The sequence below is a fragment of the Neopelma chrysocephalum genome, unplaced genomic scaffold (genome assembly GCF_003984885.1).
Source record: "Neopelma chrysocephalum unplaced genomic scaffold, ASM398488v2 Primary Assembly neopelma1_74, whole genome shotgun sequence".
Classification (NCBI taxonomy): Eukaryota; Metazoa; Chordata; class Aves; order Passeriformes; family Pipridae; genus Neopelma; species Neopelma chrysocephalum.
The window spans coordinates 6,626,979-6,640,228 of NW_020897735.1; the positions used below are offsets into that span (position 1 = coordinate 6,626,979).

General features: G+C 51.3%; 1 protein-coding gene across 1 annotated transcript; it reads right to left on the reverse strand.

Moving 5' to 3' along the window:
• Nucleotides 1–303: 303 nt before the first annotated feature.
• On the reverse strand, nt 304–7,842 carry MYMK (myomaker, myoblast fusion factor). Its single transcript, XM_027687962.1, has 5 exons — nt 7,666–7,842; nt 5,122–5,236; nt 2,454–2,602; nt 1,469–1,585; nt 304–456 (listed from the first exon to the last, which is right to left on the reverse strand). Exons 1-5 carry the CDS (start codon nt 7,798–7,800, stop codon nt 310–312), a joined length of 663 nt encoding a protein of 220 aa, XP_027543763.1. The 5' UTR covers nt 7,801–7,842; the 3' UTR covers nt 304–309.
• Nucleotides 7,843–13,250: the final 5,408 nt, after the last annotated feature.

The window sequence follows — 13,250 nt, forward strand, 5'->3', positions numbered from 1 at the left end:
AGTATGGATATGTACCAAACTGGAATTGCAACCTCTGCTAGGGCTGATAGTGGAAAGGTGAATCAAAGAATGGTTTGGGTTAGAAGGGACCTTAAAAGTCCATCTCACTTCAACCCTCCTGCCATGGGCAGGGTTGCTTTCCACTAGGCCAGGTTTCTCAGGGAAGAAAATCCCGGGGTGGGCACAGAGCTGGTGGGAAGAGATGCCAGTGCACCAGAGGAAAATGCAGCAGGCAGGCATTTTCCTTTTGGCTGAACAACTCCACTGGCCCAAGAGCAGAAACACGAGTGCCTGGCTTGCCCAGGGGTCTCAGACGCAGCAGCAGAGCGTGGAGCAGTCGAGCCTGGCGGGGGTCCCGGCGCTCCCGGCCTTCTTGTTCTCCTTGGGCAGCAGCAGCACGAAGGCCATGGCCAAGGCACAGTGGTAGAAGCTGTGCACGTAGGTGTAATCCCACTCCTGCAAGTGGGAAGAGCGTTAGCAAGACGTGGGAGCAGCGGTGCTTGGGGGGGGGCGGAGCTCGTGTAGGTGCACGACACTAAAGTTCTACAAGTAGCCGGAAGGAAAGGAATAAAAAAAAAATATTCCCGAACCTTCCGCCTCCCTTTGCTGTCAGAGAAGAAAGGATTTCCAGTTTAAAAAAAAAAAAAAAAAGGCAAAGTGGATTTAACACGTTCTAATTTGCACATTTCCCAATTCTTGAATGAAGTGTTTCATTACCCTGCGAAGGACGCGGCGGCGGGGCCGGGCCGCGCGGGGAGGCGGCCCCTGCTAAGTGACATTTTTATGTTCTGCTAGAATTTGCAATTACCGAAATGCTTTGAAAAATAATCCTGGGGGACGGCCGTGAGGTTGTATCTCGCAGCTCCCAATGCACCGAGCAGCCGTAACGGCGGGGCCGAGTGCAGGCAGCTGTGTCGGGGGGTTATCGCCTGCTCCGGGCGGGACAGACGGACAGGACGGACAGGCTGGCTGGCGGCGGGAGCAAAAGGATATAAACACAGGATCGAGTGCCCCTGGGAGTCAACTGAGAGTCTTTTCCTTGGCCTGAGCCAGCTCTGGATCCGGCCATGCCTGGGTTGTATCCAGTCCCTCTGCGAGGTGTCCTTAAGTCACCCATGCCCAGTTTCCAAAAAGTCTCGCTTGCACTTGACAAAGCCATTTTGAGGACCACAAATGTCTGGAGAAAAAGTGTCCTATGCCCTTGTGACTCACTTAAGGGGGAAAAAATAGAGTGAGCATCACCCTGCATGACACTTGCTGTTGCACCTGTCCCTAATGGACCCGGGGCTGGGATGGGGACGGGCATGAAGGGACCCTCGTCACTGCATGCCAGCCCTGGAGCCCCACACTCCAGCTGGGTTCTGTCTAAGGCTGATGCAGTCCAGCAGTGCGAAGGGGGAGGTCTCCTATCTTGGTAATGTCCCTTACACCTTGTAAAGTCAGGGAGAGTGAGTGTGCAAACACGTACCTCAAAGAAGAACCTCAGCATCAGCGCTAATGCCCCGAAACAGAAGCCAGGACCGATCTGTTGGGTGTAGACGCTCTTGTCTGGATAGAGCCCTTTCTTCTCTTTCATCTTCTGTAGCTGGAAGGAAGGAGAGAGCACACCAAGTGTATTCACCTGGATTTGGCTGGCTGCTCCACATCCCAAAGACCCCGTGAATGCTGAGATAAAACCACTCAAAGCCCACTGACCAGCTCCCCCAGGCTATGAGATCTGCCCATGTGCTGCAATGAGCCCTCCTGCCTCATTCCTCACAATAAAGCTGTTTTTTTTTAATATTCAGCCCCAAACCCAGCTCAGGGAGTGTGTGCCCTCACAAACCCAGTCTCTGGGAGAGCAGATCCCAGCAGAACATCCGAGGGCTGGGGGATGCACGGTGGTCCCATGCCTTGGTCTCCTCCTTGCCCACTCCCTCCCCATGGTGGTGGCTTTTTTTAGCTGCTGGCTGGGCAGTTAGATGGGCTTAGCAACCATTTATAGCTGGGACTTGCATCACAGTATTTCTATGATGCTTGGCAGCATTTTCCTGCAGTTTTTATCCTGTCTCTCCTTGCCCACTCCTGCTTCCCCGCCTCGTGCCTGACTGTCCCAGCTGGATTCAGGCAGACTGCAGGCAGATTCCTTCCCACTTTATCACCGTGTTTTATCCACATCTTCCCCTGGCTCCGGGGCAGTTTACCAGACCCCTCTGCCTCTGAGTAGCTGTAAAAACTCCATAAATACGTTCCTCCTGATTAGAAACGCAGGGACGGGAGATGTGGTGGATTGCTCAGACCGATTGAATCTGGCATTTATCACACGGGCTGCTCGCTGTCTGCCTGCTCTCTGCTCGGGTCGAAGGAGAAGTGCTGCTTAACCACCTCCGTGGCCTGTGCTGTGAGAGCTGGATCTGGAGGAGGAAGCTGCTGGCCATCCATGCAGGGCTCAGCCCCTTCCCTGCCCCACGTACCCATTTCACAGTGATCACCAGCACTGCTGTCCCGATGGGCCCCGAGTAGACGCCGTAGCCCCAGCGGTCGTGGTAGATCCTCACGGCGATGGTGAGGACGCCGAACATGACGAAGGTCGATCGCTTTGGCTCGTCAAACTCTGCCAGGGCTGAGGGCACCGAGCACAGGGAGCATCAGCTCGCACCCCTCCCTTTTCCAGCTGCTCCCTAAAGCCTTGCTGGGATCTGTCCCACCCGCCCTGGGGACCCTCGGCGTTGTGTCTGTCTGGTTTGCCCTTCTCGTGCCACACAGCCGGGGAAACTGAGGCACGTGAGGGCAGAGTGAACCATCCTGAGGCAGCTGAGTGGTGGGTTTAGTAGCTGATTTTTGGGTTTTATTTTAGTGTTGCGTAGGGAAGCTTAAAGGAGGCTTCCCACCCAGAGAAGTTGTGGATGTTGCATCCCTGGAAGTGTTCAAGGCCAGGTTGGACAGGGCTTGGAGCAACCTGGGCTGGTGGAAGGTGTTCCTGCCCATGGAAGGGCGGTTGGAATGAGATGTGTTTTAAAGTCCCTTCCAACCCAAACCATTCTGCGATTCCATGATTTCCCTTTCCTGCCTCTACATCGGAGGTGGACTGTAAGACACTTGCACCCAGCGATCCTGCAATCAGGTCTTGAGTTCATCCTATGTCTCCCACCCTCCCAAGCTTGCCGGGTCACCCCAGCACAGCCTCCATCCCACCACTGCAGCGGGACCGTGCGATGAGGTCCGGGCTGCCCGGCCACGCCGGCACCTGCCTGAGGTTCGCGAGCTGGAAGTCGCCAGCGTGAGTAAATTATTAGAGGCTTTTGTTTAGCACAGAATGGGGTAATAACTGATAAAAGTTATGGATCCCAGTGGGCTCCATGCTTTTCCAGCTTGCACAGCTGTGTTATGGCTGTCCTGGATTTGCATTCCGGGAAGCTTGCCCGAGGGTCTGCGTCCGCACATGTGCGCTCGGGCTTTACAAGCCACAGTGAGAGGCTTCCCTGGGCTTCAGTCACCACACCTTCCATGTCCTTGGATCGTGGTTTTATAGGGAGTTTGGCTAAGGGATAATGTCCGCATTTTAATCTCTGTTGTTTCCCAGCGGGTCAATATTTTAAACGTTGTAGTCCAGGATTTGTATTTTTTTTGCAGGGTTTTTGAATGCAGTAATGAAGCAATCAAGTTGAATTTTACTGCAAGGAGCCAAAGTGTCTGGATCAGTTCTGACCTACCCTGACACTGCTGTTATCCACTGGAAATGCCCTTTGGAGGTGATTTGCCTCGTTGCCTTTTCTAGCTGAGGTGCCACGAGCAGTGTGGGAGCCCACCTTGGGACTCGCATTTTGGGGGACAGAGCCATTCCTAAGGTTAATATTTTCCCCACTCGTTTTTCCCTGCATGGAAGGTTTATCTTGTCACATGCACTGGAAGGGGGATGCTGCTGCCTGTGGCAAAGGGAGGAGGGATGAACCCGTGCCTGGTGGAGGGGATGGGCTCTGCTTGTGGTGGGTCCAGGGGCTGCAGGAATCCTCATCCCAGCAGGAGATCCTGCACCATCCCTGGAGTCCTGAGGGGCAGAGGGGAAAGTCCTGTGGGCATTTTGGGGTTGTACATCAGAGTGCTGACCCCAGCTCAGCGAGTCTGCATGTCAGTCTGGAGTGGGGACTGGATAGACATGGTCCAAATTGTTGAGCAAAACATTTGCTGTTGGACACATCTCTCTCCCCTTCCCCTGCCCTGTTCTCCTGCCAGCAATACTCACATCCTTCCACAAATCATGGTGACAAAATGCGAAAATAGTAGGTTTGGGTTTTTGTCCTTCTTTAGTTCTGTCACTTTTTTTTCCCATTCCTATTATGCTTTGTTTCAGTGGCAAACGAGTAACAAAGTAAGGAAAAAGAAAGTGAAATGAGTGTGAGAAAAGGAAAACTGAGTAACAGGGCAAGGGGTGGGATTTCAAATAAAAAGGAAGTGAAACAAATTTCTGCTTTCTCTAAGCAGATCTAATATTTCCCGTCAGCCCAGACTAGGCTTTGATAAATTAGGAAGATATATTTGTTTTGACCCTTTGGTTCTCATGCTACCAAGGGAAGTGGCAGATTCTACATTTCTTAATGCCCCCAAGTCAGACAAGACAAGCTGATGGGCTCATTATGGGGAAAATGAGAGAAAATGGGAAATTCCCTGGTATATGAGGTTTCAAACTAAGTCATCTCATAGTCTTGTCCTGCCTTGAACTGAAGCACAAGGCTGCCAAACTGTTACTGTAATTTGAAGTAAATAACTCTGCTGTTGTAAGGACATGCACAAGAGCTGGTGCAGACAGAGGAACACCCAACTAACACAAACACCAGGTGCCACAGCTCTATTTATAAGTGCAAAACTCCCCCAGCCACCACTCAGGACAGTTTTGTGTGTGTCTGGACCCCACTGAATGCAATGACTTTCCAAGGCGTTAATGATATAAAACCGGATTAATCCACAGCACAGGCTGGCTCCCCCAAAGGACAATCTCGGGGCTAAGTCCTGCAGATGGAAGCTCAAAGGCAGCAGCTTTTCTGAGGATTGTACCCACTAACTGTCCCACCAGCAATCCTGACAAATCCTGCCCTTCCTGCCAGTGCTGGTGCTCTGCAGGAACCACAACAGCCCAGTGCTTACCCATGAGGGACACCCAGATGGACAGGGCTGTTCCATAGATGCTGAAGTACTCCAGGATGTCGTAGCGCATGAAGCACAGCACTGATAAGCCGGGGCCATCACATACGTGGTAAAACTATTAAAAAAAAAAAGAAAGAAAAAAGAATTAGAAAACTAGTTCCTTACCCAACAGACCAGCATGGGTAAAGGCTCTTATCAACTGGTTTGAAACACTGTGGCTGCTGGGAGGACAGCCAGCCAGGACAGAACAGTGTCAAATGCACCAGGGTCACTGATATGCAGTAATGAATATATTTGGGAGATAGTGTCACCTCTCCCAATTGCGAATTACCCAAGAATCAGCATTCTTCTCTCTTAGTACAAACTAAGACAGGCTTTAATTTGCCTCTTGGTCTGTGCCAGAATTTGCAATCTGATGACCAAGCTGCTTTGAGCCGAGCCCCAGGCACTGGGGGACGTCCTCTCCAGCAGGAGGACTCTGGGGTTATGGTTCTAATTGCGAAAGATTCTTGTAAAACAATTCAGAATGAGTGTCCTGATGAAATGTGTATGGATGCCAGGTCACTGTCCAGGCTAAACAGGGTTTATACAGCCAGAGTCTGAATGCTGGGGAATTCACTCATTAGTGCATTCCCTTAAAAGCCTCTGGTTCCTGCCCATTAGCTCATTGATTAGGTTATTTGCAAAAAAACCCCATTGTCATGCAACACAAACGCAAACCAAGCCAAGAGAAATTTTCCAGTGCAATCAGAGGAATGCTCCCAGTGTTTGCCTGGCGCTTGCCTTTTCCTCCCTCCCAGCTCTCAGCCCTGCAAGTTTTCTAGTGGCAGCACCAGCGTGCTCCGCTGTTTCTGAAGAAGTCCCTTCTCTGCTTGGCAGGACGCCCTTGGAACGATCCTCGCTGTCACGGCCCAGTGGGGATGCTGATATTATTTATAATGGGAACTGTTGTGAGTCCTTTGGCTCACTGCAGCTTCTAGAAAAGATTGCACCGCAGCAGTAATTCTTTTCTCTGTTTGAGATTGGGCTCGGGGAGTCTGGAGACAGGGGGAAGAAAGGGTGGAAGACAAAGAGCGTGTTTCTGGCCGGCGTCGTGGCACTTGTCTGCGATGGACATTTGCTTTCACTGCTCTGGCGAGGTCTCCTGGGGGAGGAGGAGTGGGATGCTACAAGAAAGGCAACAGCAGCAGCTGCTGCCCTTCCTACCCACCCCTCCCCACACTGGCAGCTGCCTCCCCTTCTTTCCCTTCCTTCCCTTCCCCGTGCACAGATATTTTGCCTCTTCCATCTCTTCGGCGAGGACCTGTTCCACCTCCTGTTGAAACACGTGCCAATTTTCCTATTGACTTCTCGGGGAGGTGGAGCAGACACAAGCCCCGTGCAAAATGAAATTGTAGATGTCTGGCTTCCCTGGGGAGCTGGTGTGGGGGGAAGGGGGCTCGGGGATGTTTTTATATTAACTAGTCCTGTAGTTTTTATGGAACTGGCAGAATTTCTCCCCCTGCACCGTGCTTTAATTGGAGGCTCGGATGGTGGATCCTTAGGAATAAGAGGCCAACCTTGTTCAGAGCCCTGCTGCTGTGAAAGAGCTTTTCACACCAGGAAGATCCTTTGCCTACTCCCTGTCTCAGTTGCTCCATGCAAGGGATGTGCCAACCCTCATGAGATGCCTTGAGATGGAAGGGAGTTAGAGGTAAATGCAATATCAGTTGGGTTGCTGAGCTATTTTCTTCATATTCTATAGCAGAGCATTGCCATGGAGTTAAATAGGAGATTTTTCCTAATGGGAATACTGCTTTGGGTGCTCCACTGGTGTTTATATGGAGTCACTTAGCAGGAATACAGAGCACAGGGCAGTGCAGTGTTGGGAGCAGGAATAGGAATATTTTGTATATGTACAGACAACTGACTTTCTCCACTCGTTATTTTCACACAAAGCAAGGCCAGGCGACTCAGAGCCCTGTGAAACACACATTTCAAAACACTCAATCCAGGTAAAGGGTTAATAATTATTTTTCTTGTTAGCTCAGCAGCATGTTTTAGTCTCTCCTTTCCCAGTGCAGAAACTCCCCTGACTCCAGCATTGCTCCCATCCCCAGCTGGCAGTTGCAAAATCAATAATTCAACTACTATGTGCTTTTGGCTAAAATGACAGAAGCATAGCAAGATACTCTGGATGCAATTTAAAGCCCAAATTCAGCATGGCCACTTACCAGCTGTAAAACAAAGAGAAAAACCTGCTCCAAAGCATTGCAAATCAGTCAAGGCTCTTTGCACCCAGACTCTGTCCCTAACTTCACAACCATAAAACACCACTAAGTCTATGTAAGGCCACCCCGTAGGACATCCTAAACTAAAGAATCAGATGATCAGCACCACACGTGGTGGGAAATAACTGAAAATGGATATTCTGGGGGGGGTTGCACTCGCTGGCGTTGGGTGAGATCAGCCACCCGTCCCAGTGGGGACCCGATGCAGGAGGTATTTGGGGGGGATAAAACATGCCAGGGGGGTGAGAGGGGATGGTATATAGGGACATCTTACCGCCACGAAGAACATGGTGAAGAAGTAAACCATGGCTTCCATGTGGAAGCGCCGCTTGGCCGCGATGCTGATGGTGGGGAGGAAGACCAAGGTGCTGAGGGTGGGCAGAAGGAGCTTGGCCACCAGTGAACCCATGGGTGCCTTGTGGGCCGGAGCCTCCCGGGGCAGGGTCTCTGTGAGCTGGAGAAAACAGCCGTGTCGAGTGTGCTTTAAAATTTAAATGCCCTGCGTGGCCGGGAGGGCTGTGGGCAGGGAACAGCTGCCACCACCACAGCCGCCCCCTTCGCTCCTGTCTCATCCCAAATTCCTGACGCAGCCGGCGGCTCCCGGCAGCAGATGCTCTGTGTCCCCAAAATCGTCCTGGGTGTTTCTAAAGGAGCCAAGGGGAATGTTGTCCTTGCACGCCTTGTGCTGGGTGTTGGACCTGGGTGCATGGTGGGTGAGGGCTGTGGGTTTGCTTGCCCCTATGGGGACACTCCACCTCTGCATCCCGTGCTGAGCCTGGGTCAGTGCTGTTGGGGCAGCCCCACAGGGAAAAACCACCCTCTTTCACCACAAAAGGAAGTGGAGGAGCAGGCACTGATCTCTTCTCTCTGGTGACCAGCAATAGGACCCAGAGGAATGGCTGCAGCTGTGTCAGGGGAGGTTTAGGTTGGTTATCCGGAAAAGGTTCTTCCCCTAGAGGGTGGTGGAGCACTGAACAGGCTCCCCAGGGCAGTGGTCATGGCCCCAAGGCTGCCAGAGCTCAAGGGGTGTTTGGCCAATGCTCTCAGGGACAGGGCGGGATTCTTGACGGATCCTGTGCAGGGTTAAAAGTTGGACTCAGTGATCCTTGTGGGTCCCTTCCAACTCAGGATATTCTATGAACCTCTGCTCTACACTTGCATGAAGTAGGGAAGAACTGGCATGTGGCAGGCACGTTTAAAACAGTAGTGTGTATCCTATTACCTTTTTGTGCCTGAGAAATACACACCAAGCTCCAAATCTGCCTCTTGTTTCCCCAAGAGGGCACATGTGGAGTGGGTGGCCCTGCTGCAGCAGAGCCCTGGCATCGGGGAGCTGTTGTGACACCGTGTCCAACGCCTGCTGCCTGTGCCTGTGTGCCCTCGGTGGAGTTAAGTGCAGTTAAGTTTCTCAGCCATGCCCTCAGCCTTTGCAGCCTGGACACCTCCAGGAGTTCTGTCTGAAATTCAGGAGCCGAGTGTCTCCGGGATGGAGGAATTTGAGCAGATTGTCGTGCAGCGCAGAAAAGCTGGAGGAAAGGAAACCAAAAGCCAAGCGGCGTTTGGGCTGCTAATCCACTCAGTGGTTCTCTCTTTTATTATGACTTTTTATTATATCACTGCTGCTCCCCTCCTGTGTTAATATCTTTTCCTTGGAGCCTCGCAGGGATTCTCGGCATCTTTTCGGCACAGCTGTTCCCGGGACACAGGGAGCAGGAATGCTACGCTTGAGCAACCGCCTTTGTGGCTGCGGGTTTGGGGAGGAGGGTGTGAGCTGTGATACGAGCCACCATTTCTGAGGCTGATAGGACGGGCTCGTCTGTCCCCAGGGAGGGGGTCTGGAGGAAAGGCAGACATGCATGGAGAAAAAAATGCTCCTTAAAGCACTCCAGTAAGTCGGAAAGGGTTCCGGGAGGGGGAGCGAGGGGCTCTGTGTGTGCAGAGAGAATGGCACACAGCGTTAAAGCCCTGACTTGAGAGGTCTGAGAGTGCTGAGAGCCTTCCTGGGGGCACAGCTCAGATGAGCTGGGTAGGGCTCCCGTTTTTAGCTGATATTGCAGGAACCATCCACATTCCCTGGCTGGCTGCAGGCAGCATCCCTCTGCGGGATGCTGCCCACACCACATCTCCAGCCGCCCTCCTGCCTGGGCAAGCTATAAACTTACCACAAAACTCTGCAAAACTGAATCTTAACCAATAAATATTGAAAAAACTCTGGTGTCCCTATTTACTGTGAAAATTAATCCCTCCAAGCCAGCACATAAATACCCTGCTGCTCCCCAGGTGTCCAGCCCTGAGCTGAAAGCTGAGCCGAGCTCCAGCACGCCCTGAAGTACCCTGCTCCTTTTCTGGGCCATATCCTCAGGATCCTTATGAGTCCCTTCCAACTCAGAATATTATGTGGTTCTGACTCGACATGTGACTCTGTATCCGTTATTCCATGTTATTCTTGCATGACCTGCTCAGACTAAGGGAGGTGCTCAGGGGCATGGCGTGGGACACAGCAGAGATTGTCCCCAGGAAGGTTTTGAGCAGGGTTGGGGTTAACAGTTTACACAAACCTGGCAGTTGTGCAACAAGTCACCACATGCAAGGACGTGCAAAGGTGGTGTTAGTGCACAAGGCAAATGGCATCAGGGGAAAAGCACCATCAGTCAGTTGTTAAATACATCCCCCTCACCCTCATGCTTTGCCCAAAATCCAGCTGGCGCCCACTGGAAAGGAAACCCCGTTGGCTGCTGGATGCAGCAAGTGCTAGCCATGGCAAGCACTCCCCAGGCAGGGAAGTGTTGGAGCTCTCAGGAGCAAGAAAACATTCCACAGGTTGTTGGGTTTTTATTCTTTTTTTCTCTCCCAGCTGCACACCCTGGGCTGGCGGTTGGTTTGCAGCCAGCGCTGTAGGCACGGGGGAAAAAATTCACACCAGGTTGCACACGTGTTCGAGCTATTATTGAAAAAGAGACCCCAAAATAAACGGCAAGGAGAGGGGCAGGCAGGTGGCGAGCTCCTGGCGGGAGCTGCTGCTGCTTAAAAGGTCTTTGTTTGGGCTGCAAACACTGCAGTGCTAGGCATGGGTTGTGCAAACCTTCCCGGGAAGGAACCCAAAAACAAAGGGCCAGGACTTTGTTCCTTCTTTCCTAAACAGGTAGGAAATGGAGAAAGAGCGAATTTTAGCTCCTGTGTTTAAGCACTGCTGGAAAGGGAATTTTAAATCTACATTCCACAGGGCTAATTTTGTGTGGACCGGCGTGCACGCAGGAACGGTGATATATATGGCTGAAAACTGGTTCCCAGATGCCAAACCCAGGTTCTGGTATGCTGTCCTGGATCCTTCCAGGGTAACATTAACCATGGCTTTCTGAAAGCACTTCTACCCTTTCAACTCAGACATTGCAGTGAAGGAGAGAGACACAGAGAGTTTTGTTTTATTTTTAATATGAGGGTGATGGTTTTAAAGCAGTGTATGTTGGAAGAGAGGACGAGGGGTGTGTGCCAGCTGAGAGGATTGAGAGTATATTCTCCTTGGGATAAGTATAGGATGATCTTTCATCTATATGTGGTGTAGACTGTATCAGAATTGAAACCTGCTCTGTTGCTTGTCACCAGTCACTGCCAGGTTTGGAATAATGGTTATAATGACCCTAAAATGGAGAGTGAAGTTGCAACTTCTATGTGGGGTTGCAGTTTGCAGGGCTGCCACACAGAGCCAGAGTAAGCAGGTACACACTGATGGCTGTGCCAACTCAGTGCCTACTGCAAAGTGTTATTTACCTCTTCCACTACTTCAGAGTCTAACTTTTCATCTCCACAACACTTCTACTTGTGCAGTCTGGGCTTAGGGATGATGTAGAAAAGCTGGATGATGGTCTAGTTTCAGCAGATTGATGTGCCAAAGCCCTGGCAGCACAGTGAGCCCCAAGGAGCTCTGGGCAATCTGACCAGCCTGGCACCATCCAGCTCACAAGGATTTCTTGTCTCCTTGCTGCTCTGACTTGGGAATTTGATTAAGAGACTTCCTGGCACGAAAGCACCTGGTGCAAGTGTGGAGGAGCCCACAGCCAACAAGCCCTTCCAGCTGGGGAAGGGATGGCTGCAGCAACTGGATAAAACACCTCTCACCACCCACCACAGCCTCTGCTCAGGGCTCTTGGTGGGATGCTGGTGTGGGTAGCACTTTCTGGACAGCTGGAATCCAGACACAGGCCCTGGCACCAGGGAAAGGAGCCCCATAAAGGCAGAGCCACCAGCTGTGCAGGAGCCCTTGCAAGGCTGGTGCTGCAGCCCTGGCTCTGATCAGCTACAACCCTCACCCACTCCTGGTCCCAGCCCTGCCAAAGCACCTGCATCCTTGTTATTTTATTAGTGGAATAAATTGCCACTTAAAATATCCATTCTCCATAAGGCCTGGCCCCATTTTAGGCAGCTTCAGCTGAATACTTGCCCTTAAAAAAAAAATCCCCCTTCCCGTCTCCCTGTTGAATAAACCTATTATGCATGTTCCTTGTAGGTATCCCTGCTGCTGTTTTCCTTAGGGTTTTTTTCCCTCTCCCCTTTCCTCTCTACCCTGTCATGGCCCATGACAACACATCACCATTAATAATAAGGACATCTCATTTCTTGACACCAGTTTTCCATTACTTGCACCTTTGGAGTGTCCTGGGGTGGCCACCCCACCACCAAATTCACAGAGGCAGTGCAGGGGTTTATTGCTCATTTTGTGGTGTTTAATGGGGGTTTTTTTTACAGTCATAACTCTTGGAGCCCAGTAACGATGTTGAGGGTCTCAGCTCTCACCCCGTTGGTTAAAAAATGTCATTTTCTGAAGAGAGAGGCTTGAAGCTGTGATGCTTCGAGGCTCGAAATCCAAAAAGGGAACGAAACCAGTCTTAGGATTTTGGGGAGTCTGACTCATGATTTTTGAATGCCTGTGGTTGGTAATGCTGCATAGCTGATGGCCCTCAGCACAATACTGCTCAACTTCCATGTGAGACTCATTCCAGTCAAAGAAAAGCCTTTGTACTTTTTTTTCTTAAATCTTTGCATAGCTAAAATTTCGAACCAAGCGTGACTCGTCTGGAAGCTCCTCCAGGTTCTCGCAGGAATGTGTAACCTTTGGGGACAGCTAAAATTAAAGTCTGCACAGAAAAGGGGAGGCTTTTAAAGCCTTTGAAACTCTACAGCCATGACCATACCTGGGGTCACTGTGGTTGCTTGTGGCTTTCAAACTGCCCAGAGGTATTTTTAATAGGAATCTGATGGCGAGAGCAGCTTGGTGGCTTTGGCTTGTTCGGTTTGACTCAATATTTTGCAAATCTCCATGGACGAAACCCTCATGATAAATCATCTCCCTCCACATTGCATGAAGGCACGCAGGGAGCAACTGTCTTGCCCAACACTGCGCCGCAGGTCACTCTGCAAGGGGCCAGGACTGCCTCTAAAGGACACTTCTTTTGGTCTCCTTTTGCTTGTTTTAGTTACCCAGTGGCAGGCCACAGCTGCAGCTCTTGAGAAGAAGGTAGGGCTGGCTGCCAGGGGCTTTCTCGGGGGCTTTGCCACATTTTGATCCCCCTGGCAATGTTCTGTCCATGCAGGGACCTCACCCACTTGGTGGACGGCTTAAACCTGCCCAGGCCACGCCAGTCTGGCCTGGAAATAACTGGTGTAGCTGTGCAGAAGTGAAACAAACTGGTCACTTCTGCAAGCAGTCTTAAAAAGGAAGAAGACCAATTAGTTGTCTGGTCACTGAGTGAAGACGAAGCTGCTGGGGGGATCCTGGGCCAACAGACTCCAGACCACACTCCTGATCCTCCTCCAGCCTGGCTCTCCTGGACCTGAGTGGGCCTTTCAGTGGAGCTGGCTGTG